Here is a 25,000-nt window from a genome sequence, read left to right on the forward strand (position 1 = left end):
GGTTTGGTGATGAGAGGAGGTTTGGTGATGAGAGGTTTGGTGATGAGAGGTTTGGTGATGAGAGGTTTGGTGATGAGAGGTTTGGTGATGAGAGGTCCTTTTCATACACATGAAAGACGAGCACAGTTGGTGTGTTGACTCTTTGATATTATTTATGTGATTGATGTTCTGCTTTTCAATGTTTTTCATGTTTGGAATAAAGCTTCTTTCATCCAACTGACCTTCAGCACATAATGAGCTCCTGTCTTCTCATCCCTTCTTTCCTTCATTTGTTCTCTTAGTTCATCAGCTGTCTGAATGAGGTGGTTTGAGTGAGGTTGAGACTCACTGACCTGCGTCAGCAGCAGGAAGTCGTTGAACAGGAATCCGTAGAGCTCTTTGCTGCTCTTGGCCTTGAACAACTTGCCGCTGTACAGAAACTTCCTGGGACCCAGGCAGTTGGTGACCGAGTTGAAAACCAGTTGCTAAAAAAGACAAACAGTTTGACAAACGTCAGGCTGGAAGGATCAGGAAGTGATTTGTAGATTCTTTGCTAGAATAGATTCCGCCGACAGCAGAGCCCACACATTCACCCATTCACACACACATTCACACACACACACACACACACCAGTGGAGGCGTCTGCCACGCAGGAGCTCCGCCCATCCCTGGTAGCAGTCTGGGCTTTGGTGTCTTGCTCAAGGACACCTCAACTCGGTCAGTTCATGATTGGTCAGTTCTTAATTTGTCAGTTCTTAATTTGTCAGTTCATGATTGGTCAGTTCATGATTGGTCAGTTCATGATTGGTCAGTTCATGATTTGTCAGTTCATGATTGGTCAGTTCTTAATTTGTCAGTTCATGATTGGTCAGTTCATGATTGGTCAGTTCATGATTGGTCAGTTCATGATTGGTCAGTTCTTAATTTGTCAGTTCATGATTGGTCAGTTCATGATTGGTCAGTTCATGATTGGTCAGTTCATGATTGGTCAGTTCTTAATTTGTCAGTTCATGATTGGTCAGTTCATGATTGGTCAGTTCATGATTGGTCAGTTCATGATTGGTCAGTGAGGAGGCAGTAAAATGCTGCTGATGAGCTGTGGAGAGTTCCGGTGTGTGTTCAGCACCTCTGACAGACCCTCACACTGCACGTGAGCCTGGATCCACTCCAGACGGTCCGAGTTCTCCTTCTCCCGGACACCCTCGTTCACCTGAGAACACACCATCCACATGATAGAGCATCTTCCTGCTCGAACAGCAGATTACACACAGGGGTGCACACAATATTTGTTGTCCCGTTCTCAGGGGAGAACTCTGGTTGTTGTTTGGTCCTCACATTTTTAAATACATTTTTTTCCGACAGCTACCTACAGGAAGAACAGAATAGAGGGATGTGTGGACGATGCTACATAGCTGCTTTAATTTCAACTGAAAATGAAGAGAAGCAGCAACAGAATGTCTGAAACCTTCTAACTTTTACATAATATAACGGTGTTTAAAGTTCTGAAAAATAAAAGTGCTCGTACAGTATCTGCTTTTTATCACTTAAACCAGCGGTTTTCAAAATGTGACGCGTGCCTCCCCTAGGGGGCGCCAGAGGGCTTCATTGGAGGCGCGGCGTGCTTTTTGTCCCTGTACGGCTGCCGTACCCCCAGTGCGGGACGAAACAGGGCAGTCTGAAGTATTATGTGTGTCATTTTACTCATAACAGCAGAACATTACACCTGAAAAGAAAGCTCCGAGTGAGCCCCCCCCCGGAGTACGGGGGAACACTGCACCCGCCCTTCCCGGGTCCGACGGTACGGCTGAGCACTGGCCTATCCAACACACAGATGTGCACCTTGCTATCCCCAAATCTTGGTACACAAATGAGCGTTACGTTTCATCAGGTAAGCATTTTTTAATTTGGTAGTGCATGCGCACCAGCGCACCGCTTATGTGCAGCCCTGATTATAGAGCATCTTCCAGCTCTAACATCAGACTACAGAGCATCTTCCACCTCAAACATCAGATTATAGAGCATCTTCCTCCTCTAACATCAGATTATAGAGCATCTTCCTCCTCTAACATCAGATTACAGAGCGTCTTACTCCTCTCACATCAGATTACAGAGCGTCTTCCTGCTCTGACATCAGATTACAGAGCATCTTCCTCCTCTAACATCAGATTACAGAGCATCTTACTCCTCTCACATCAGATTACAGAGCGTCTTTCTGCTCTAACATCAGATTACAGAGCGTCTTCCTGCTCTAACATCAGATTGCAGAGCGTCTTCCTGCTCTAACATCAGATTACAGAGCGTCTTCCTGCTCTAACATCAGATCATAGAGCGTCTTCCTGCTCTAACATCAGATTACAGAGCGTCTTCCTGCTCTAACATCAGATTACAGAGCGTCTTCCTGCTCTAACATCAGATCATAGAGCGTCTTCCTGCTCTAACATCAGATTACAGAGCGTCTTCCTGCTCTAACATCAGATCATAGAGCGTCTTCCTGCTCTAACATCAGATTACAGAGCGTCTTCCTGCTATAACATCAGATTACAGAGCGTCTTCCTGCTCTAACATCAGATCATAGAGCGTCTTCCTGCTCTAACATCAGATCATAGAGCGTCTTCCTGCTCTGACATCAGATTGCAGAGCGTCTTCCTGCTCTATCATCAGATTACAGAGCGTCTTCCTGCTCTAACATCAGATTACAGAGCGTCTTCCTGCTCTAACATCAGATCATAGAGCGTCTTCCTGCTCTAACATCAGATTACAGAGCGTCTTCCTGCTCTAACATCAGATTATAGAGCGTCTTCCTGCTCTAACATCAGATTACAGAGCGTCTTCCTGCTCTAACATCAGATCATAGAGCGTCTTCCTGCTCTAACATCAGATTACAGAGCGTTCTTCCTGCTCTAACATCAGATTATAGAGCGTCTTCCTGCTCTAACATCAGATTACAGAGCGTCTTCCTGCTCTAACATCAGATTACAGAGCGTCTTCCTGCTCTAACATCAGATCATAGAGCGTCTTCCTGCTCTAACATCAGATCATAGAGCGTCTTCCTGCTCTAACATCAGATTACAGAGCGTCTTCCTGCTATAACATCAGATTATAGAGCGTCTTCCTGCTCTAACATCAGATTACAGAGCGTCTTCCTGCTCTAACATCAGATTACAGAGCGTCTTCCTGCTCTAACATCAGATCATAGAGCGTCTTCCTGCTCTAACATCAGATTACAGAGCGTCTTCCTGCTCTAACATCAGATTACAGAGCGTCTTCCTGCTCTAACATCAGATCATAGAGCGTCTTCCTGCTCTAACATCAGATTACAGAGCGTCTTCCTGCTCTAACATCAGATTATAGAGCGTCTTCCTGCTCTAACATCAGACTACAGAGCGTCTTCCTGCTCTAACATCAGATTACAGAGCGTCTTCCTGCTCTAACATCAGATCATAGAGCGTCTTCCTGCTCTAACATCAGATTACAGAGCGTCTTCCTGCTCTAACATCAGATTACAGAGCGTCTTCCTGCTCTAACATCAGATTACAGAGCGTCTTCCTGCTCTAACATCAGATTACAGAGCGTCTTCCTGCTCTAACATCAGATTACAGAGCGTCTTCCTGCTCTGACATCAGATTACAGAGCGTCTTCCTGCTCTAACATCAGATTACAGAGCGTCTTCCTGCTCTAACATCAGATCATAGAGCGTCTTCCTGCTCTAACATCAGATTACAGAGCGTCTTCCTGCTCTAACATCAGATTACAGAGCGTCTTCCTGCTCTAACATCAGATTACAGAGCGTCTTCCTGCTCTAACATCAGATTACAGAGCGTCTTCCTGCTCTAACATCAGATTACAGAGCGTCTTCCTGCTCTAACATCAGATTACAGAGCGTCTTCCTGCTCTAACATCAGATCATAGAGCGTCTTCCTGCTCTAACATCAGATTACAGAGCGTCTTCCTGCTCTAACATCAGATTATAGAGCGTTCTTCCTGCTCTAACATCAGATTACAGAGCGTCTTCCTGCTCTAACATCAGATTACAGAGCGTCTTCCTGCTCTAACATCAGATTACAGAGCGTCTTCCTGCTCTAACATCAGATTACAGAGCGTCTTCCTGCTCTAACATCAGATCATAGAGCGTCTTCCTGCTCTAACATCAGATTACAGAGCGTCTTCCTGCTCTAACATCAGATTATAGAGCGTCTTCCTGCTCTAACATCAGACTACAGAGCGTCTTCCTGCTCTAACATCAGATTACAGAGCGTCTTCCTGCTCTAACATCAGATCATAGAGCGTCTTCCTGCTCTAACATCAGATTATAGAGCGTCTTCCTGCTCTAACATCAGACTACAGAGCGTCTTCCTGCTCTAACATCAGATTACAGAGCGTCTTCCTGCTCTAACATCAGATTACAGAGCGTCTTCCTGCTCTAACATCAGATTACAGAGCGTCTTCCTGCTCTAACATCAGATTACAGAGCGTCTTCCTGCTCTACGCGAGGCAGTCAGTGGCTCTCTGCTCTGTCAGGATCACACACTCTCCAGTTCACCTGTGAACACAGTTCTTCTGCCTTCTCCAGAGCAGCTTTCAGGTGGCTGTGATCCGGATGAGACTCTGGAGTGTTCTCCAGGATCTGCGGTGACAGAAGCAGGTGAAGCTGAGATGAACGGTGCTGTGAGGCTCAGACGGCGAGAGGAGACGCTTCCTACGTTCTTGATGATGAGAGGATAGCGAGTGACTCTCTGCATGGGTTTGAGCAGGAAACTGGACAGAGGCATCCCCTTACACCTGGAGTCCATGGCTAACCTCTGACACACACACACACACACACACACACACACACACACACACACACACACACGGACACTGAGTTTGCATGTTGTCTATGACCATGCAGCAGTTTTCTTAGGTACTCCTGTGTTTGATGGTGTGTGTGTGTGTGTGTGTGTGTGTGTGTGTGTGTGTGTGTGTGTGTGTGTGCAAGCGTGGGAATACGTGTGTGTGTGTGTATGTGTGTGTGTGTGTGTGTTCTTCTCAGCCTGGTACCTTCAGGAAGTCTTTGATGTCAGGGTTGTCGTCAGTCTTCTGCTGGATCAGCGTTGCTCCATTCAGCTGACAGGAGCAGAACCTGAAACATCCAGGAGTTCAGAGAAGAGGGGGAGGAGGAGGAGGGGAGGAGGAGGAGGAGGAGGAGGGGAAGAGGGGGAGGAGGGGAGGAGGGGAGGAGGAGGAGGGGAGGAGGAGGAGGAGGAGGAGGAGGGGAAGAGGGGGAGGAGGGGAAGAGGGGAGGAGGAGGAGGAGGGGAGGAGGAGGAGGAGGAGGAGGGGAAGAGGGGGAGGAGGGGAAGAGGGGAAGAGGGGAGGAGGAGGAGGAGGGGAAGAGGAGGAGGAGGGGAAGAGGGGGAGGAGGAGGAGGAGGGAGAGGAGGGGAGGAGGAGGAGGAGGAGGAGGAGGGGAGGAGGAGGAGGAGGAGGGGAAGAGGGGGAGGAGGAGGAGGGGAGGAGGAGGAGGAGGAGGGGAAGAGGGGGAGGAGGGGAAGAGGGGAGGAGGAGGAGGAGGGGAGGAGGGGAGGAGGGGGAGGAGGAGGAGGAGGGAAGAGGGGAGGAGGAGGAGGAGGGAGAGGAGGGGAGGAGGAGGAGGAGGAGGAGGGGAAGAGGGGAGGAGGAGGAGGAGGGAGAGGAGGGGAGGAGGAGGAGGAGGAGGAGGGGAGGAGGAGGGGAAGAGGGGAGGAGGAGTAGGAGGGAGAGGAGGGGAGGAGGAGGAGGAGGAGGAGGAGGGGAAGAGGGGGAGGAGGAGGAGGAGGGGAAGAGGAGGAGGAGGGGAAGAGGGGGAGGAGGAGGAGGAGGGAGAGGAGGGGAGGAGGAGGAGGAGGAGGGGAAGAGGGGGAGGAGGGGAAGAGGGGAGGAGGAGGAGGAGGGGAGGAGGAGGAGGAGGGGAAGAGGGGGAGGAGGGGAAGAGGGGAGGAGGGGGAGGAGGGGAAGAGGGGGAGGAGGAGGAGGAGGAGGAGGAGGAGGAGGAGGAGGAGGAGGAGGGGAAGAGGGGGAGGAGGGGAAGAGGGGAGGAGGAGGAGGAGGGGAGGAGGGGGAGGAGGGGAAGAGGGAAGGAGGAGGAGGAGGAGGAGGAGGAGGAGGGGAAGAGGGGGAGGAGGGGAAGAGGGGAGGAGGAGGAGGAGGGGAGGAGGAGGGGAAGAGGGGAGGAGGAGGAGGGGAGGAGTCTGAACCTGATGTATGGCTGCATGTGAGGCAGCTGGTTGGTCAGAATGTCTCCGATCATCTTCACCGGCATCCGATCGCCTGACATCTTCTTCCTCACTCTGAGAGCCCTGGAGGAGAAACACACCTGAAACACACCTGAAACACACCTGAAACACACCGGACACACACCGGACACACACCAGACACACACCGGACACACACCGGACACACGTGATACACACGGACACTGTGCTTGTGTGTGTTTACTTGAGCAGTTTGATGTTACACATGATGAGCTCCTTCCAGTTGACAAAGATCATGGCCACTTCCTTCTCCGTCAGCAGCTCACACTCCAACAGAGGCTTGTGGAAAATCTGCACACACACACACACACACACACACACACACACACACCCGTGATGTTCCAGAGCACCCCCTGCAGCCCGCCCCCCGCTGCTGCAGCCTCACCTCTGTGACCAGCTGCAGGTCGTTGACGTAGTTCTCCTCGGTGACGATCAGCTCGTGGATGTAACCCTGCCGCTTCCTCTCCATCGGGCTCAGCATGTCCAGCAGGTGGAGGTCAGCACACCCTGTGCACACGCACACGCACACACACACACACACACACACACACACACACACACACACACACACACACACACACACACACACACACACACACACACACACATGCGGTCAGGCTGCTGAAACAAGCAGTGAGTGCAGAAGAAATCCTCTCTGAGCTCATACATACCTGAGATCAACACATGGTGCAATCAGGAGTGTGAGAGTCAGGAGAGTGAGAGTCAGGAGTGTGAGAGTCAGGAGAGTGAGAGTCAGGAGTGTGAGAGTCAGGAGAGTGAGAGTCAGGAGTGTGTGAGTCAGAAGAGTGAGAGTCAGGAGTGTGTGAGAGTCAGCAGTGTGAGAGTCAGGAGAGTGAGAGTCAGGAGTGTGTGAGTCAGGAGAGTGAGAGTCAGGAGTGTGTGAGTCAGGAGTGTGTGAGAGTCAGGAGTGTGTGAGTCAGGAGAGTGAGAGTCAGGAGAGTGAGAGTCAGGAGTGTGTGAGTCAGGAGTGTGTGAGTCAGGAGAGTGAGAGTCAGGAGTGTGAGAGTCAGGAGAGTGAGAGTCAGGAGAGTGAGAGTCAGGAGTGTGAGAGTCAGGAGAGTGAGAGTCAGGAGTGTGTGAGTCAGGAGTGTGAGAGTCAGGAGAGTGAGAGTCAGGAGAGTGAGAGTCAGGAGAGTGAGTCAGGAGAGTGAGAGTCAGGAGAGTGAGAGTCAGGAGTGTGAGAGTCAGGAGAGTGAGAGTCAGGAGAGTGAGAGTCAGGAGAGTGAGTCAGGAGTGTGAGAGTCAGGAGTGTGTGAGTCAGGAGTGTGAGAGTCAGGAGAGTGAGAGTCAGGAGAGTGAGTCAGGAGTGTGAGAGTCAGGAGTGTGTGAGTCAGGAGTGTGAGAGTCAGGAGAGTGAGAGTCAGGAGAGTGAGTCAGGAGTGTGAGAGTCAGGAGTGTGTGAGTCAGGAGTGTGTGAGTCAGGAGTGTGTGAGTCAGGAGAGTGAGAGTCAGGAGTGTGTGAGAGTCAGGAGAGTGAGAGTCAGGAGTGTGAGAGTGAGGAGAGTGTGAGAGTCAGGAGAGTGAGAGTCAGGAGAGTGAGAGTCAGGAGTGTGAGAGTCAGGAGTGTGAGAGTCAGGAGTGTGTGAGTCAGGAGTGTGTGAGAGTCAGGAGTGTGTGAGTCAGGAGAGTGAGAGTCAGGAGTGTGTGAGAGTCAGGAGAGTGAGAGTCAGGAGTGTGTGAGTCAGGAGTGTGTGAGAGTCAGGAGAGTGAGAGTCAGGAGTGTGTGAGTCAGGAGTGTGTGAGAGTCAGGAGTGTGTGAGTCAGGAGAGTGAGAGTCAGGAGAGTGAGAGTCAGGAGTGTGTGAGTCAGGAGAGTGAGAGTCAGGAGTGTGTGAGTCAGGAGTGTGTGAGAGTCAGGAGTGTGTGAGTCAGGAGTGTGTGAGTCAGGAGAGTGAGAGTCAGGAGTGTGTGAGTCAGGAGTGTGTGAGAGTCAGGAGTGTGTGAGTCAGGAGTGTGTGAGTCAGGAGAGTGAGAGTCAGGAGTGTGTGAGTCAGGAGTGTGTGAGAGTCAGGAGTGTGAGAGTCAGGAGAGTGAGAGTCAGGAGTGTGAGAGTCAGGAGTGTGTGAGTCAGGAGAGTGAGAGTCAGGAGTGTGTGAGTCAGGAGTGTGTGAGAGTCAGGAGTGTGTGAGTCAGGAGAGTGAGAGTCAGGAGAGTGAGAGTCAGGAGTGTGTGAGTCAGGAGTGTGTGAGTCAGGAGAGTGAGAGTCAGGAGTGTGAGAGTCAGGAGAGTGAGAGTCAGGAGAGTGAGAGTCAGGAGTGTGAGAGTCAGGAGAGTGAGAGTCAGGAGTGTGAGAGTCAGGAGTGTGTGAGTCAGGAGTGTGAGAGTCAGGAGAGTGAGAGTCAGGAGAGTGAGAGTCAGGAGAGTGAGTCAGGAGAGTGAGAGTCAGGAGAGTGAGAGTCAGGAGTGTGAGAGTCAGGAGAGTGAGAGTCAGGAGAGTGAGAGTCAGGAGAGTGAGTCAGGAGTGTGAGAGTCAGGAGTGTGTGAGTCAGGAGTGTGAGAGTCAGGAGAGTGAGTCATGAGAGTGTGAGAGTCAGGACAGTGAAAGTCAGGAGAGTGTGAGAGTCATGAGAGTGTGTGAGTCAGGAGAGTGAGAGTCAGCAGTCTGAGAGAGTCAGGAGAGTGAGAGTCATGAAAGTGAGTCAGGAGTGTGCTAGAGTCAGCAGTCTGAGAGAGTCAGGAGAGTGAGTCATGAGAGTGTGAGAGTCAGGAGAGTGTGAGAGTCACGAGTGTGAGAGTCATGAGAGTGTGAGAGTCGGGAGTGAGAGTCAGGAGAGTGTGAGTCAGGAGAGTGAGAGTCAGCAGTGTGAGAGAGTCAGGAGAGTGAGAGGTGAGAGTCAGGAGAGTGTCTCTGATCAGTGTGAAGAACGTTTCATGCTCCTCGAGCTGGAGTGTTTTGGATCTCAGGAATATGGATGAGATGAAGTGAGACACTGGAGGCGGCCGTGGCTCAGTGGGAGAGCCGTCGTCTCACAATCCGGTTGTTAGTTCGATTCCCGTCTCCCCCTGTCTGCATGTCGAAGTGTCCTTGGGCAAGACACTGAACCCCACACTGCCCCCTGTGGACGGACTGAGCGCCTTGCAGGCAGCCGCCTCCACCGGTGTGTGAATGTGTGTGTGTGTGGGTGAATGTCACAATGCGGTGTAAAAGCGCGATATAAGTGTAATCCATTTACCTGATCTGAACTTTACAACCTGATTATGAATTTAATGATTTCTGGGAACACCTGGGAACACCTGGGAACACCTGGGAACACCTGGAACACCTGGAACACGTCTTCGGCCCAAAATGAACCACTGAGGCATCTTGATATTATTGTATTGAGCAGCTGGTGTATTTCCCAATAAGCGATTTCCATCTGGAGACTCAGCCGACGCCAGTCTGACCGGATCCAGTTCACCCTGGATCTGGTCTGACCGGCTCCAGTTCACCCTGGATCTGGTCTGACCGGATCCAGTTCACCCTGGATCTGGTCTGACCGGATCCAGTTCACCCTGGATCTGGTCTGACCGGATCCAGTTCACCCTGGATCTGGTCTGACCGGATCCAGTTCACCCTGGATCTGGTCTGACCGGCTCCAGTTCACCCTGGATCTGGTCTGACCGGCTCCAGTTCACCCTGGATCTGGTCTGACCGGATCCAGTTCACCCTGGATCTGGTCTGACCGGATCCAGTTCACCCTGGATCTGGTCTGACCGGCTCCAGTTCACCCTGGATCTGGTCTGACCGGCTCCAGTTCACCCTGGATCTGGTCTGACCGGCTCCAGTTCACCCTGGATCTGGTCTGACCGGATCCAGTTCACCCTGGATCTGGTCTGACCGGCTCCAGTTCACCCTGGATCTGGTCTGACCGGCTCCAGTTCACCCTGGATCTGGTCTGACCGGCTCCAGTTCACCCTGGATCTGGTCTGACCGGCTCCAGTTCACCCTGGATCTGGTCTGACCGGATCCAGTTCACCCTGGATCTGGTCTGACCGGCTCCAGTTCACCCTGGATCTGGTCTGACCGGCTCCAGTTCACCCTGGATCTGGTCTGACCGGCTCCAGTTCACCCTGGATCTGGTCTGACCGGCTCCAGTTCATCCTGGATCTGGTCTGACCGGTTCCAGTTCACCCTGGATCTGGTCTCATCTCAATCCTCATCAAGCTCAAAATGTTACCAAGAATCAGGAAACCTTCACAATAAAAGCTGCTCTACTCCAGTGGCTGTCCTGCCATCAGACCTGTAGAGAGCAAAGGGGGTCCGGTTCAGGGACCAGGGCCAGAGGGGGTCCGGTTCAGGGACCAGGGCCAGAGGGGGTCCGGTTCAGGGACCAGGAGCTGGAGGGGGTCCGGTTCAGGGACCAGGAGCTGGAGGGGGTCCGGTTCAGGGACCAGGAGCTGGAGGGGGTCCGGTTCAGGGACCAGGAGCTGGAGGGGGTCTGGTTTGGGGACCACAGGGTTTCGTCTCTGCTCTTTGCAGATGATGTTCTCCTGTTGGCTCCATGGAACCTGGACCATCATGCACTGGGGCAGTTTGCAGCTGAGTTTGAAGTGACAGGGATGAGGATCAGCACCTCCAAATCCAAGGTCCTGGTCCTGGACCTGGTCCTGGATCAGAAGAAGGTGGTCTGTCCTCTCCAGGTCGGTGGAGAGACTCTGGTCCAGGTGGAGGAGTTTCAGTATCTCTGGGTTTTGTTCTTGGGTGGAGGAGAGACTGACAGGAGGGTGGAGGAAGGGTGGAGGAGAGACTGACAGGAGGGTGGAGGAAGGGTGGAGGAGAGACTGACAGGAGGGTGGAGGAAGGGTGGAGGAGAGACTGACAGGAGGGTGGAGGAAGGGTGGAGGAGAGACTGACAGGAGGGTGGAGGAAGGATGGAGGAGAGACTGACAGGAGGGTGGAGGAAGGGTGGAGGCGAGACTGACAGGAGGGTGGAGGAAGGGTGGAGGAGAGACTGACAGGAGGGTGGAGGAAGGGTGGAGGAGAGACTGACAGGAGGGTGGAGGAAGGGTGGAGGCGAGACTGACAGGAGGGTGGAGGAAGGGTGGAGGGGAGACTGACAGGAGGGTGGAGCAGTGATAAGCAGTGAAGGAAGCTCTGGATTCACCATCAGTCCACGTTCTACCCTCACCTCTGGTCCTGATCTGGGACGGGAGGTCTGGGGACGGGAGGTCTGGGGACGGGAAGAGTCTCGGGACAGGAAGAGTCTGGGGACGGGAGGTCTGGGGACGGGAAGAGTCTCGGGACAGGAAGAGTCTGGGGACGGGAGGTCTGGGGACGGGAAGAGTCTGGGGACAGGAAGAGTCTGGGGACGGGAGGTCTGGGGACAGGAAGAGAGAAAACGTAGTTTGTTGTAGAAGGGACACCGGGATGGAGCCAGCCAATAGCAGCAGTCCTTCTGTTTATTGATCAGAGTCAGTTCATTCAGCACTTCATCAAAAGGTTGATCCACCCCAACGTGACAGGATGAGTCTCTGGAGCCACATCACCTCTTCATTTCCCCCGGGGACTTCCTCCTCCGGTCTGGTTCAGCCCGGGACTTCCTCCTCCGGTCTGGTTCAGCCCGGGACTTCCTCCTCCGGTCTGGTTCAGCCCGGGACTTCCTCCGGTCTGGTTCAGCCCGGGACTTCCTCCGGTCTGGTTCAGCCCGGGACTTCCTCCGGTCTGGTTCAGCCCGGGACTTCCTCCTCCGGTCTGGTTCAGCCCGGGACTTCCTCCGGTCTGGTTCAGCCCAGGACTTCCTCCGGTCTGGTTCAGCCCGGGACTTCCTCCGGTCTGGTTCAGCCCGGGACTTCCTCCGGTCTGGTTCAGCCCGGGACTTCCTCCGGTCTGGTTCAGCCCGGGACTTCCTCCTCCGGTCTGGTTCAGCCCGGGACTTCCTCCGGTCTGGTTCAGCCCAGGACTTCCTCCGGTCTGGTTCAGCCCGGGACTTCCTCCGGTCTGGTTCAGCCCGGGACTTCCTCCGGTCTGGTTCAGCCCGGGCCTTCCTCCGGTCTGGTTCAGCCCGGGACTTCCTCCGGTCTGGTTCAGCCCGGGACTTCCTCCGGTCTGGTTCAGCCCAGGACTTCCTCCGGTCTCTGTTTTGGTTCACAAAGCTCCTGATGATAGTTGGTGTTTTTCAAGGAGGACATACAGAGTCAAACCCTGGACCTGGACCTGTGGTTCCTGGCCCTATCTGCAGCTGTATGGGGTTCCTAGAGAAGACCCGCCCCACCTGTTGAGCACCACATGCAGACCAAGGGGAACCTGGTTTTTGGTTTTATTTAATAAAGCAGGTGACAGCAGAGCTCACAGTCTTTGGCCCAACGATAAAAACCAGACTGAACACGGCGCCTGGTACCAGAAGTGACCCGGGTCGGCCCTCCTGCCGGCCTCCACCCATCCTCCAATCAGAGGACCGCACCAGGATCCAGAGGATCCCAGCAGATCAGTAATACTGGTTATGACAGGAAGGTTGTAAAAAAAATCCAACATTCATTTTCACTCAAGAGGCCAAACATTAAAATCACAACACTGAACCAAACAACGCAAACTCAATTTGGCCGCCGTCATGCTCTGTTGCTAGGCGGAGATCCCGTCGCCTTGGTGACCGCTGCGCTACACTGTCCAGTGTCCCTTCCTTAGTTTGGCGCCGAGAAGATAGTGAGAAAAACACCCAGCGCCCATTGTTCTCACTTCAGAAAGCCCTGATCACAGCGAACATTCAAGTTCATCATGAAAAACAAACATGACCGAAATCCTCGACTCGTCCAGAAATCTGTCTTCAATGAGATTCTTCAGGTTCAATCAGTAAAACACACTCATGAACACAGCCGTCCGAACTACAGCGGCAAGCCGTCCAAGGACTCCTCTACTGATCTGAAGTCATTCGATCCCGGTTCACTGACGGCAGCATGACGACTGCGTTTGGAGCCACTGAGCAGGAAGAACATGCAAACTGCTTCTACCTGACTCCAGATGTTTCACTGCTTCTACCTGACTCCAGATGTTTCACTGCTTCTACCTGACTCCAGATGTTTCACTGCTTCTACCTGACTCCAGATGTTTCACTGCTTCTACCTGGACTCCAGATGTTTCACTGCTTCTACCTGACTCCAGATGTTTCACTGCTTCTACCTGACTCCAGATGTTTCACTGCTTCTACCTGACTCCAGATGTTTCACTGCTTCTACCTGACTCCAGATGTTTCACTGCTTCTACCTGACTCCAGATGTTTCACTGCTTCTACCTGACTCCAGATGTTTCACTGCTTCTACCTGGACTCCAGATGTTTCACTGCTTCTAACTGACTCCAGATGTTTCTGAACTGCTTCTACCTGACTCCAGATGTTTCTGAACTGCTTCTACCTGGACTCCAGATGTTTCACTGCTTCTACCTGACTCCAGATGTTTCACTGCTTCTACCTGACTCCAGATGTTTCTGAACTGCTTCTACCTGACTCCAGATGTTTCTGAACTGCTTCTACCTGGACTCCAGATGTTTCACTGCTTCTACCTGACTCCAGATGTTTCTGAACTGCTTCTACCTGACTCCAGATGTTTCTGAACTGCTTCTACCTGACTCCAGATGTTTCACTGCTTCTACCTGACTCCAGATGTTTCTGAACTGCTTCTACCTGACTCCAGATGTTTCACTGCTTCTACCTGACTCCAGATGTTTCACTGCTTCTACCTGACTCCAGATGTTTCACTGCTTCTACCTGACTCCAGATGTTTCTGAACTGCTTCTACCTGACTCCAGATGTTTCTGAACTGCTTCTACCTGACTCCAGATGTTTCACTGCTTCTACCTGACTCCAGATGTTTCACTGCTTCTACCTGACTCCAGATGTTTCACTGCTTCTACCTGACTCCAGATGTTTCACTGCTTCTACCTGACTCCAGATGTTTCACTGCTTCTACCTGACTCCAGATGTTTCACTGCTTCTACCTGACTCCAGATGTTTCTGAACTGCTGCTACCTGACTCCAGATGTTTCACTGCTTCTACCTGACTCCAGATGTTTCTGAACTGCTTCTACCTGACTCCAGATGTTTCACTGCTTCTACCTGACTCCAGATGTTTCACTGCTTCTACCTGACTCCAGATGTTTCACTGCTTCTACCTGACTCCAGATGTTTCTGAACTGCTTCTACCTGACTCCAGATGTTTCACTGCTTCTACCTGACTCCAGATGTTTCACTGCTTCTACCTGACTCCAGATGTTTCACTGCTTCTACCTGACTCCAGATGTTTCTGAACTGCTTCTACCTGACTCCAGATGTTTCACTGCTTCTACCTGACTCCAGATGTTTCTGAACTGCTTCTACCTGACTCCAGATGTTTCACTGCTTCTACCTGACTCCAGATGTTTCACTGCTTCTACCTGACTCCAGATGTTTCACTGCTTCTACCTGACTCCAGATGTTTCTGAACTGCTTCTACCTGACTCCAGATGTTTCTGAACTGCTTCTACCTGACTCCAGATGTTTCTGAACTGCTTCTACCTGACTCCAGATGTTTCACTGCTTCTACCTGACTCCAGATGTTTCACTGCTTCTACCTGACTCCAGATGTTTCTGAACTGCTTCTACCTGACTCCAGATGTTTCACTGCTTCTACCTGACTCCAGATGTTTCTGACCTGCGTGGGCCTGAACAGCCTCCCTTGGAGCTGGACGGCGAGTTTCCAGATGTGTCCTTCAGTGAGAACAACAGGCGCAGTGGAGTTGAGCTCCGGGGGGAACAGTCAGACCTCCTGGTTCTGCTGCTTTTTGACAGGAATGATAAAGTGTGTTTTCACCTGCTTCCACTTCAGGGAAACAGTCGCTGAGGCTGTATCAGCCAACAGCCTCACCTCATCGCCATAGCAACAGACGGAACAACGGCATGTGTAAACAAAACAACTGGACATCCAATGGATCACTTAAAGTTCATACATGTTAAAATCAAGGATAACATTTGCAATAGTCACTGTGTGTGTGTGTGTGTGTGTGTGTGTGTGTGTGTGTGTGTGTGTGTGTGTGTGTGTGTGTTGGCTCGCTGGTGTGTTATGCAGTCACCATGATCACATTTAGCCCCACACAGCAGCCGTTCGACCCCTCCTCCCTCTGCTAAGGGGGAGGAAGAGGATGAGGAAGAAGAGGAAGAGGAAGAGGAGGAGGAAGAGGAAAAGGAAGACGAGGAAAGGGAAGAGGAGGATGAGAATGGTGAGGAGGGGGAGGAGGAGAAGTAGGAGGAGGAGGGGAGGGGGGAGGAGGAGGAGGGGGGTCAGACTGGTCCTCCTGCAGATAGTGGGTCTTTCTGTGAAGCTGTGGGGGGAGGGGTTAGTGAGGGGGCGGAGCCAGCACGATGACTGAACCAATGAGGATCAAAATAAGAATGAGGCAGGACGAGGGAGGGAGGAGCCGAGCCTGGAAGCTCCCGGAAAGCCACAAAATGACCCACTATCCACTGCACCACGGCGCCACGGGCGCCACGGGCGCCAGGCCACACCGGGCCGGGGAGGGGGGGTGTTGGCGCGCGCGCGTGTGTGTGTGTGTGTGTGTGTGTGTGTGTGTGTGTGTGTGTGTGTGTGTGTGTGCGTGTGTGTGTGCGTGCCTCCAGTAACTGTGATCCAGTCAAACACAGTCCAACATCAACAGGAGCTGAAATGACTCCTGCTCCCTTCCTGAGGTCAAAGGTCAAAGGTCAGAGAGAGAGGAGGAGGAAGAGGAGGAGAGAAGAGGAGGAGGAGGAGGAGGAGGAGGAGGAGGAGGAGGAGGGTGCTGCCTCTTCATCTTCATCCTGCTCTGACGTCTCAATCAGTTCCGACAGTTTTGTTTCCCACTGAGGACGGTTCAGTTCATCTGGGCTCAGACCGGTTCAGACCAGTTTGGTTCAGTTCAGTCCAGTGTGTGTGTGTGTGTGTGTGTTTTTGATGTGGCTCTGTGTGTGTGTGTGTGTGTGTGTGTGTGTGTGTGTGTGTGTGTGTGTGTGTGTGTGTGTGTCTGCCTCTCTTTCTCTCTGGCTTCTACTGGTGGAGAGTCGCCATGTCCGGGTCATGTGACCTCTTGCTGCTGTCCCATTGGTTGAGTGGCCTAGTGGGCGTGGCCTAGTGGGTCTCTTTGAGGGCTTTGAGGAGAGGGGGGTTCTGGGTAATGATATGATCCTAGAGAGAGGACGACAACAACAACATCAACAAAAACAACTAAACAAAACCACAACAAAAACAACAACAACAACAACCAGTGGGGCGCTAGGTGGGTGGAGCATGCAGCAAGACAGTGTGGAGGCGTGGCTTAATCTAGCATAGAAGTGGAGCAGCTAGAGCGTCCTGGACACTACAGCAACGCTGCTATTGGCTGGAAGTGCTCTGGTTCCATTAGGAGGAGGAGGAGGACGAAGGGGGGGGGGGAGGAAGAGGAGGAGGAGGAGGAGGAGGAGGGGGGGTTCACCTTGAGAACTGTCCACAGATCAGTGTTTGCTGCCATCTAGTGGCCTTACATCATAATTGCCTTCAGACCAGATTTCCTCAGTTTGGCGGATAAACTGAGGTTTGATGAGTGGAGAGCTCCAGTCGGTCCAGACCAGTCTGCGACCGTACAGCTGATTTAAGAGGAGCACCCCAGAAACCCATGCCCCCTGGTGGCCGGCATCTATATGACAGGGCTACTGAGTCAGATTTGGTGAATAAAGTGTGCATCCCCCCCCCCCGCTCACCGGACCAGGCTGGTTCTGGACGGGGCGTCAGCCTGCTGCAGAGAGCTGCATCACCTGCATCCTGCGGCTGCAGAGGGAGGAGTCTGCTGGACTCACCTGCCGCCGCTGCAGGAGTTCACGTCAGCGAACTGAAAGTGTCACGAAGCGAGCCGCCCTGAGCGCCGCTCTGGGGCGGGGATGGGCGGCGGCGGCAGGCAGCCTGAATGCAGAATGGGTCTGGCCATCAGGAAACTACAATCTATGCATTAATGCACACTGTCCACCTCACCATTACAGCAAAACAACCAATATTCAGTACACTTCAAAAACATTTTAATCTGCAGCTGATCAACTGGGTGGAAGCCAGAAAAACTATCTAAACTATCTAAACTATACTAACTAAATACTAGTTTAAACAGTAAACTATCCACAAAGCTGCCCTAGGAGCTAGAATGCTGTGGGAAGTACGGTGCACTGAGCCCTGTCCTCTAATGTCTGAATGTTCTTCCCTTTAGTCCCTTCATTGCTTTTCCCCTGCTGCCCCCCCCTTCGAGGGGGAGTCTTCTCCAGGTTCAGTTGCTGACTCCACTATTACGAGGGCCTACGAACAAGCTCCGTCCGGACCGGGAGGACACTCCTGTCGGTCCTGCCCGCGGACTGGCTTCGGTTCTACTTCTGGGATCCGTGGTTCCTGTGCTGGACCGTCCAACGGACTGTCCTCAACATTGTCCTAGGCTTTACTTCTTATTGTCTCATGCTAGCTGTTGCCAAAGCTGTCCGTCCCTGGGAGAGGGATCCCTCCATACTGTGGTTCTCCCCAAGATCTCTTCTTCTCCCACTGGGTTTCTGGAGTTTGTTCTTGCCGGATGTGAGGGTCTAAGGCGGTGGTTGCTTCGTTTTGTCTCATTACTGAATTTGACATATTACCATGATGCTTATTCACTGTTTTTATTTTTACCGACCAATGCAGCATCTTGAAGCCTCTGAGGCAGCTGCTGTTGTGATGCTGGGCTGTACAAAAATACATTGATTGACTGAAAAAAATTGAAGCCATCTTGAAATCTAAGACGGCGGTTTCAAAGAAATTTCAAAAAGGCTTCATTGAATCCGCAGAAACTTAAAGCATGGGGTAGACCTCGAAAGCAACTTTGCATCTGCTGTATTACTTAAAAGAGGTTTAGCAAAGCGGCCATATTTGAATTCAAGATGGCGGCCACCAGGGGGCTTAGATTTTTGAGGTACTCCTCTTAAATCAACGGCATGGTCACACGCAATCTGCCTCGCCACTCCTGTCTCCTCTCTGAGCTTCAGGGTCTCAATCAACCAATCAGAAGCCCTAAATCTGTGACCGAGCAGCTCCACCAGAGGGCGCTCTGCTGTCCATCCCCCGTGTCTCTGTTCCGCTCTAGACGCTCTTCTTCTATGGTGGATCATGCTGACGGGGAACATGCAGGAAACCAGCAGAAAACAAGCTACACACACACACACACACACACACACACACACACACACACACCATACAAACACCACCCAGAGGTGGTGCACGACTGGGAGGAGTCAAAGAGGCCCACAGGAGTATAAAGGTCAAAGGTGAACCCAGCCTGGGGTCAAAGACTGACAGGGACAACATCTCCACACCTGGCTCTGGGTGTGTGTGTGTGTGTGTGTGTGTGTGTGTGTGTGTGTGTGTGTGTGTCTGTCTGTCTGTCTGTCTGTGAGTGAGTGCGTGTCTGTCTGTCTCTATTCTGTGTGTGTGTGTGTGTGTGTGTGTGTGTGTACACTCACACTGCATGCTGGGGTCGGTGTCGGTGGTCAGCTTGACGTAGTTGCTAGGGAACAGCCCCTCCCTCCCGTTCAGCTCTCCTTTCCACCAATCACAGTCGTCCTTGTTGAGCACGGTGATCACCTGACCCTTCTGGAAGGCCAGCTCGTCGTCATTCTGAGCCACGTAGTCGTACATGCCGATCACCTGACACACAGCTTCACACACACACACACACACCCCAGGTCAGTCCCATTTCACTGCAGAGAAACGATTCTCTGAAAAACTGATCCGTTCAGTTCTAAAGAGAACCCTGGACGGCTCTGCTCCTCCTCTACTACTGGAGTCTTTCAAACCCCACCCTGCCCCGTCACTGAACCACACCCCAGCAGCTGGCCCATCGAAATCTACCTGAGAGGAGCTAATGCTAATGCTAACACTAGAACAGCAGCTGCCCCATCGGAATCTACCTGAGAGGAGCTAATGCTAATGCTAACACTAGAACAGCAGCTGGCCCATCGGAATCTACCTGAGAGGAGCTAATGCTAATGCTAACACTAGAACAGCAGCTGGCCCATCGGAATCTACCTGAGAGGAGCTAATGCTAATGCTAACACTAGAACAGCAGCTGGCCCATCGGAATCTACCTGAGAGGAGCTAATGCTAATGCTAACACTAGAACAGCAGCTGCCCCATCGGAATCTACCTGAGAGGAGCTAATGCTAATGCTAACACTAGAACAGCGGCTGGCCCATCGAAATCTACCTGAGAGGAGCTAATGCTAATGCTAACACTAGAACAGCGGCTGGCCCATCGGAATCTACCTGAGAGGAGCTAATGCTAATGCTAACACTAGAACAGCGGCTGGCCCATCGAAATCTACCTGAGAGGAGCTAATGCTAATGCTAACACTAGAACAGCGGCTGGCCCATCGAAATCTACCTGAGAAGAGCTAATGCTAATGCTAACACTAGAACAGCGGCTGGCCCATCGGAATCTACCTGAGAGGAGCTAATGCTAATGCTAACACTAGAACAGCGGCTGGCCCATCGAAATCTACCTGAGAGGAGCTAATGCTAATGCTAACACTAGAACAGCGGCTGGCCCATCGGAATCTACCTGAGAGGAGCTAATGCTAATGCTAACACTAGAACAGCGGCTGGCCCATCGAAATCTACCTGAGAGGAGCTAATGCTAATGCTAACACTAGAACAGCGGCTGGCCCATCGGAATCTACCTGAGAGGAGCTAATGCTAATGCTAACACTAGAACAGCGGCTGGCCCATCGAAATCTACCTGAGAGGAGCTAATGCTAATGCTAACACTAGAACAGCGGCTGGCCCATCGGAATCTACCTGAGAGGAGCTAATGCTAATGCTAACACTAGAACAGCGGCTGGCCCATCGAAATCTACCCGAGAAGAGCTAATGCTAATGCTAACACTAGAACAGCGGCTGGCCCATCGAAATCTACCCGAGAAGAGCTAATGCTAATGCTAACACTAGAACAGCGGCTGGCCCATCGGAATCTACCTGAGAGGAGCTAATGCTAATGCTAACACTAGAACAGCGGCTGGCCCATCGGAATCTACCTGAGAGGAGCTAATGCTAATGCTAACACTAGAACAGTGGCTGGCCCATCGAAATCTACCTGAGAGGAGCTAATGCTAATGCTAACACTAGAACAGCGGCTGGCCCATCGGAATCTACCTGAGAGGAGCTAATGCTAATGCTAACACTAGAACAGCAGCTGGCCCATCGGAATCTACCTGAGAGGAGCTAATGCTAATGCTAACACTAGAACAGCGGCTGGCCCATCGAAATCTACCTGAGAGGAGCTAATGCTAATGCTAACACTAGAACAGCGGCTGGCCCATCGGAATCTACCTGAGAGGAGCTAATGCTAATGCTAACACTAGAACAGCGGCTGGCCCATCGGAATCTACCTGAGAGGAGCTAATGCTAATGCTAACACTAGAACAGCAGCTGGCCCATCGGAATCTACCTGAGAGGAGCTAATGCTAATGCTAACACTAAAACAGCGGCTGGCCCATCGAAATCTACCTGAGAGGAGCTAATGTTAATGCTAACACTAGAACAGCAGCTGGCCCATCGGAATCTACCTGAGAGGAGCTAATGTTAATGCTAACACTAGAACAGCGGCTGGCCCATCGAAATCTACCTGAGAGGAGCTAATGCTAATGCTAACACTAGAACAGCAGCACTCCGTTGGGCCCAGAGTTGGATATGAAGCCAATACTGACGATACGCTCCTGGAATGTGGTCTCCTGGACTTGAATGTGGGGAAAACTGTTCTGGATCAGTTTTTACAACCAGACAGAAACAGATGCAGGGTGAGACTCAAGGCTTCCTGTTTCAGTGGATGACAGAGGGACGATCCAGCCAATGAGAGCCCAGCCTGCGTGATGCTTTCAGGGACATATCAAATAAATGGGAGCTCTGGGTTGCTCTGTCCTGTTGAACCTTATCCTATAGCAGTACAGGTGTGTGTGTGTGTGTGTGTGTGTGTGTGTGTGTGTGTGTGTGTGTGTGTGTGTGCGTGCGTGCGTGCGTACCTGTTGTGCCGGCTGCAGCCATTTTGGGTGGCGTTGGCTCGGTGGGGGTCGTCTTGCTGGTGCTGGGACTGAGCAGCTTCACGTAATTGGCTGGAAACCAACCAATCTGACGTTTTTTCCCTCGAGCCTGGACAGATCAACAGGAGACGAGAGCTGGACGTCATGTGACGAGCCTTTCTGAAATCCCAATCAGCAATATGCTGTACAGACTGCAGGTCCCTGCACCCCGCAGGGGGCGCTGTCTTCATTCTGTGTATCAAACATGGTCACAGTGGTCAAAAAACCTGAGGGCACACTGTTGTGGCTGGAGAAATGACCTGAACGTCAAGCCAGGTTTACACTTGCACGACTTTTTGCACCATGTTGTCGTGGCAAGGTGTGCCAATGAGGAGTCAGGAACCGGCAGGATCCCGCACCGTTCACCACCACTTCACGGATGCGCATTCACGCATAGTTTGCACAGTTTGTGTTTCCCGCATCGGCACGACGTGTTCACGAGGCGTTCACGGACAGCTGGCGGATAGTTGACGGCCCGGCCACGAAATTTTGTCGTGACCAAAATTTTGAACATTTAGAAATTCTCGTCCCAACATGGCACGCAGTCACGACGGGTTCACGCACACTTCACGCCACTTTACAAGTAGTTTGCGACTCGATTCGTGGCAATGCGTGCCACAGAACCGTGCAAGTGGAAACCTGGCTTTAGGGACCAGAGACCACAGCGGACTGACGTGGGCTGTAAGCAATGATGCGCCGCCGCCACACAGTTGGTCTCCTGCGGGGACGTGCGCCTTGGACTTTGGGTAATTCTGGACTTTTGGGGGCTTTGGGGGGCTTTGGGGGAGTGAGGACGCTGGGAGCATCTGCTTATGACCTCGCTCACTGCGCTGCTCGGCGTTTTCAGCTCGGTCTCTGCGAGCAGGGAGGCTGCTTTTCTTCTGGCAGTATTTTCCGGTGTGTTTTGGACTCAGTCTGTTAATCGGCCCGGCTGATTGGTGTTTGTGCGCCTGTGACCTTATGACAAGACCGCCTTGGAGAAGACAGGCGGACTGTTACAATGTTGGTTACTGTGAATGTGACAAGAACCAGGACATGAGCGAAGCAGGAAGTCCTGGTCCAGCTGCCGTACCTGGAGCTCGCCCTCCCACCAGCCTCCGGGGTTCTTCTTCCTGATGAGGATGAGCTGTCCCGGCGCCAGCGTCAGCTGCTCCGCCCCCGTGGCGCTGTAGGGGGCGATCACCTGAGCGATCTCTGTGGGGAGGAACAGCTGCTGGAGACACTTCCAAAATCCAACCAGGAGCTCTGACATGTGGGCGGAGCCTCACAGAGCCTCACAATGACTGCATGACATCACTGCAATAGCCCCGCCCCCTTATTGACTGCATGACATCACCTCAATAGCTCCGCCCCCTTATTGATTGCATCATTTCAGTAGCTCCGCCCCCTCGTTGACTGCATCACATCACTACATTAGCTTCGACCCCTATTGACTGCATGACATCAGTTCATTAGCTCCACCCCCTCGTTGACATTACATCACTACAGTAGCTCCACCCCCTCGTTGACATTACATCACTACAGTAGCTCCACCCCCTCGTTGACATTACATCACTACAGTAGCTCCACCCCCTTGTTGACATTACATCACTACAGTAGCTCCACCCCCTCGTTGACATTACATCACTACAGTAGCTCCACCCCTTGTAGGCATTACATCACTACAGTAGCTCCACCCCTTGTAGGCATTACATCACTACAGTAGCTCCACCCCCTTGTAGACATTACATCACTACAGTAGCTCCACCCCCTTGTTGACATTACATCACTACAGTAGCTCCGCCCCTTGTAGACATTACATCACTACAGTAGCTCCGCCCCTTGTAGACATTACATCACTACAGTAGCTCCACCCCCTTGTTGACATTACATCACTACAGTAGCTCCACCCCCTTGTTGACATTACATCACTACAGTAGCTCCACCCCTTGTAGACATTGCATCACTACAGTAGCTCCGCCCCTTGTAGACATTACATCACTACAGTAGCTCCACCCCCTTGTAGACATTACATCACTACAGTAGCTCCACCCCCTTGTTGACATTACATCACTACAGTAGCTCCACCCCCTTGTTGACATTACATCACTACAGTAGCTCCACCCCTTGTAGACATTACATCACTACAGTAGCTCCACCCCCTTGTTGACATTACATCACTACAGTAGCTCCACCCCTTGTAGACATTACATCACTACAGTAGCTCCACCCCTTGTAGACATTAGGTGCGTTCGACATGAGAAAGCCAGAGGCAGACCTTTAAGACTTTTGAGCCGCCCCGCCCGGATGTGGCCCGGCGTCACTGATACGTAGGACCTACGTAGGGCATCGAAAACTCGCGAGACCCAAACGAGATCGGTCACAGAGGAGCCGCGTGAGCTGCTCGAGAGCAACTCACCGCGGCTACCTGGCCCACCTCTGTGTTTCATACAGGCAGGGGATTGGACCCCAGCCCACTCGTCATCAGTTTGATGACAACACGCTTTATATACATAAATAAACACCCAGTCCCGGCTCCAGCCCAGTGTAGAGGGGGGAGGGGGGGCAGCGGCGGCGGCGGGTACAAACGGGGGGGGGGGGGGGGGGGGGGGGGGGGGGGCGGGCAAAGGTAGCGAAAAAGTAACGGAGCAACACAAAGACAGAATCCACAGATCAGAGGCCTGTTCTACTGTGTCCAACAACATATGATCATTAATCACATTGGTAAAAAGCACAAATAGTAATAAAACAAATGATAAAATAACCAGCCCTCACCTTTAGTAGAGCTGGAGTCTCCACTTTTTTTTTTTTTTTTTGAATTTTGAATAGCGCAACACTTCGTATTGATTTGATCAAGCCAGTGGAGTTTGCTGTTGTTTTTTAAGCACAAAATAGACTGAAAACTTTATTTATTAATTTTTTGGACTGAGGGGGCGAGGCAGTCTGCCCCCCTTGATGCCTGGTTGCACTTGCAGCAGCAGCACGCTTCACATGACAGAAGCCAAAACGTAACTTAAAATTATTTTGTTTTTTTAAAATTGTATTCATTTCAGTTAACTGAATATGAATTAACACAATGTGACACACAAAAGAAATTATGAATTCTTTTGTTTTTAATAAGAAAAACAAAATTACCCCTCTGACAGCCAGGGGGGGCAAGGAGGCACAGGCGGGGGGGGGGGGGGGGGGCATTGCCACCCCGGACGACGGGCCTGTAAACACCCCCCACGGTGGAGTCATGAGAAACACCAACATGGAGAACATAGAGTTGTCCGACTTGGAGGCAGACTTATAACTCCGCCCCACGGCTGTGCCGTCTACTTCGTCTAGCTCCGTCTACCTCTGGCTTTGCCATCGTGAACGCACCTGTTGCATCACTACAGTAGCTCCGCCCCTTGTAGACATTACATCACTACAGTAGCTCCACCCCCTTGTAGACATTACATCACTACAGTAGCTCCACCCCCTTGTTGACATTACATCACTACAGTAGCTCCACCCCCTTGTTGACATTACATCACTACAGTAGCTCCGCCCCTTGTTGACATTACATCACTACAGTAGCTCCACCCCCTTGTAGACATTACATCACTACAGTAGCTCCGCCCCTTGTAGACATTACATCACTACAGTAGCTCCACCCCCTTGTTGACATTACATCACTACAGTAGCTCCGCCCCGCCCCCTTGTTGACATTACATCACTACAGTAGCTCCGCCCCCTTG

General features: G+C 52.0%; 1 protein-coding gene across 1 annotated transcript in view; it reads right to left on the reverse strand.

The window, feature by feature from the left end:
* Nucleotides 1-208: 208 nt before the first annotated feature.
* The window catches only part of itsn1 (intersectin 1 (SH3 domain protein)), a 96,118-nt gene continuing 71,326 nt past the window's right edge, over nt 209-25,000 (reverse strand). Inside the window, exons 22-33 of the mRNA XM_030106486.1 lie at nt 22,369-22,490; nt 21,240-21,366; nt 18,688-18,882; nt 6,633-6,754; nt 6,432-6,538; nt 6,191-6,292; nt 5,018-5,099; nt 4,681-4,779; nt 4,521-4,604; nt 1,107-1,190; nt 329-464; nt 209-216 (exon numbers count right to left, since the gene is read on the reverse strand). Coding sequence (XP_029962346.1) covers nt 209-216; nt 329-464; nt 1,107-1,190; nt 4,521-4,604; nt 4,681-4,779; nt 5,018-5,099; nt 6,191-6,292; nt 6,432-6,538; nt 6,633-6,754; nt 18,688-18,882; nt 21,240-21,366; nt 22,369-22,490 — 1,268 coding nt within the window. The remainder of the gene's footprint in view (nt 217-328; nt 465-1,106; nt 1,191-4,520; nt 4,605-4,680; nt 4,780-5,017; nt 5,100-6,190; nt 6,293-6,431; nt 6,539-6,632; nt 6,755-18,687; nt 18,883-21,239; nt 21,367-22,368; nt 22,491-25,000) is intronic.

The sequence above is a fragment of the Salarias fasciatus genome, chromosome 13, assembly GCF_902148845.1.
Source record: "Salarias fasciatus chromosome 13, fSalaFa1.1, whole genome shotgun sequence".
Classification (NCBI taxonomy): Eukaryota; Metazoa; Chordata; class Actinopteri; order Blenniiformes; family Blenniidae; genus Salarias; species Salarias fasciatus.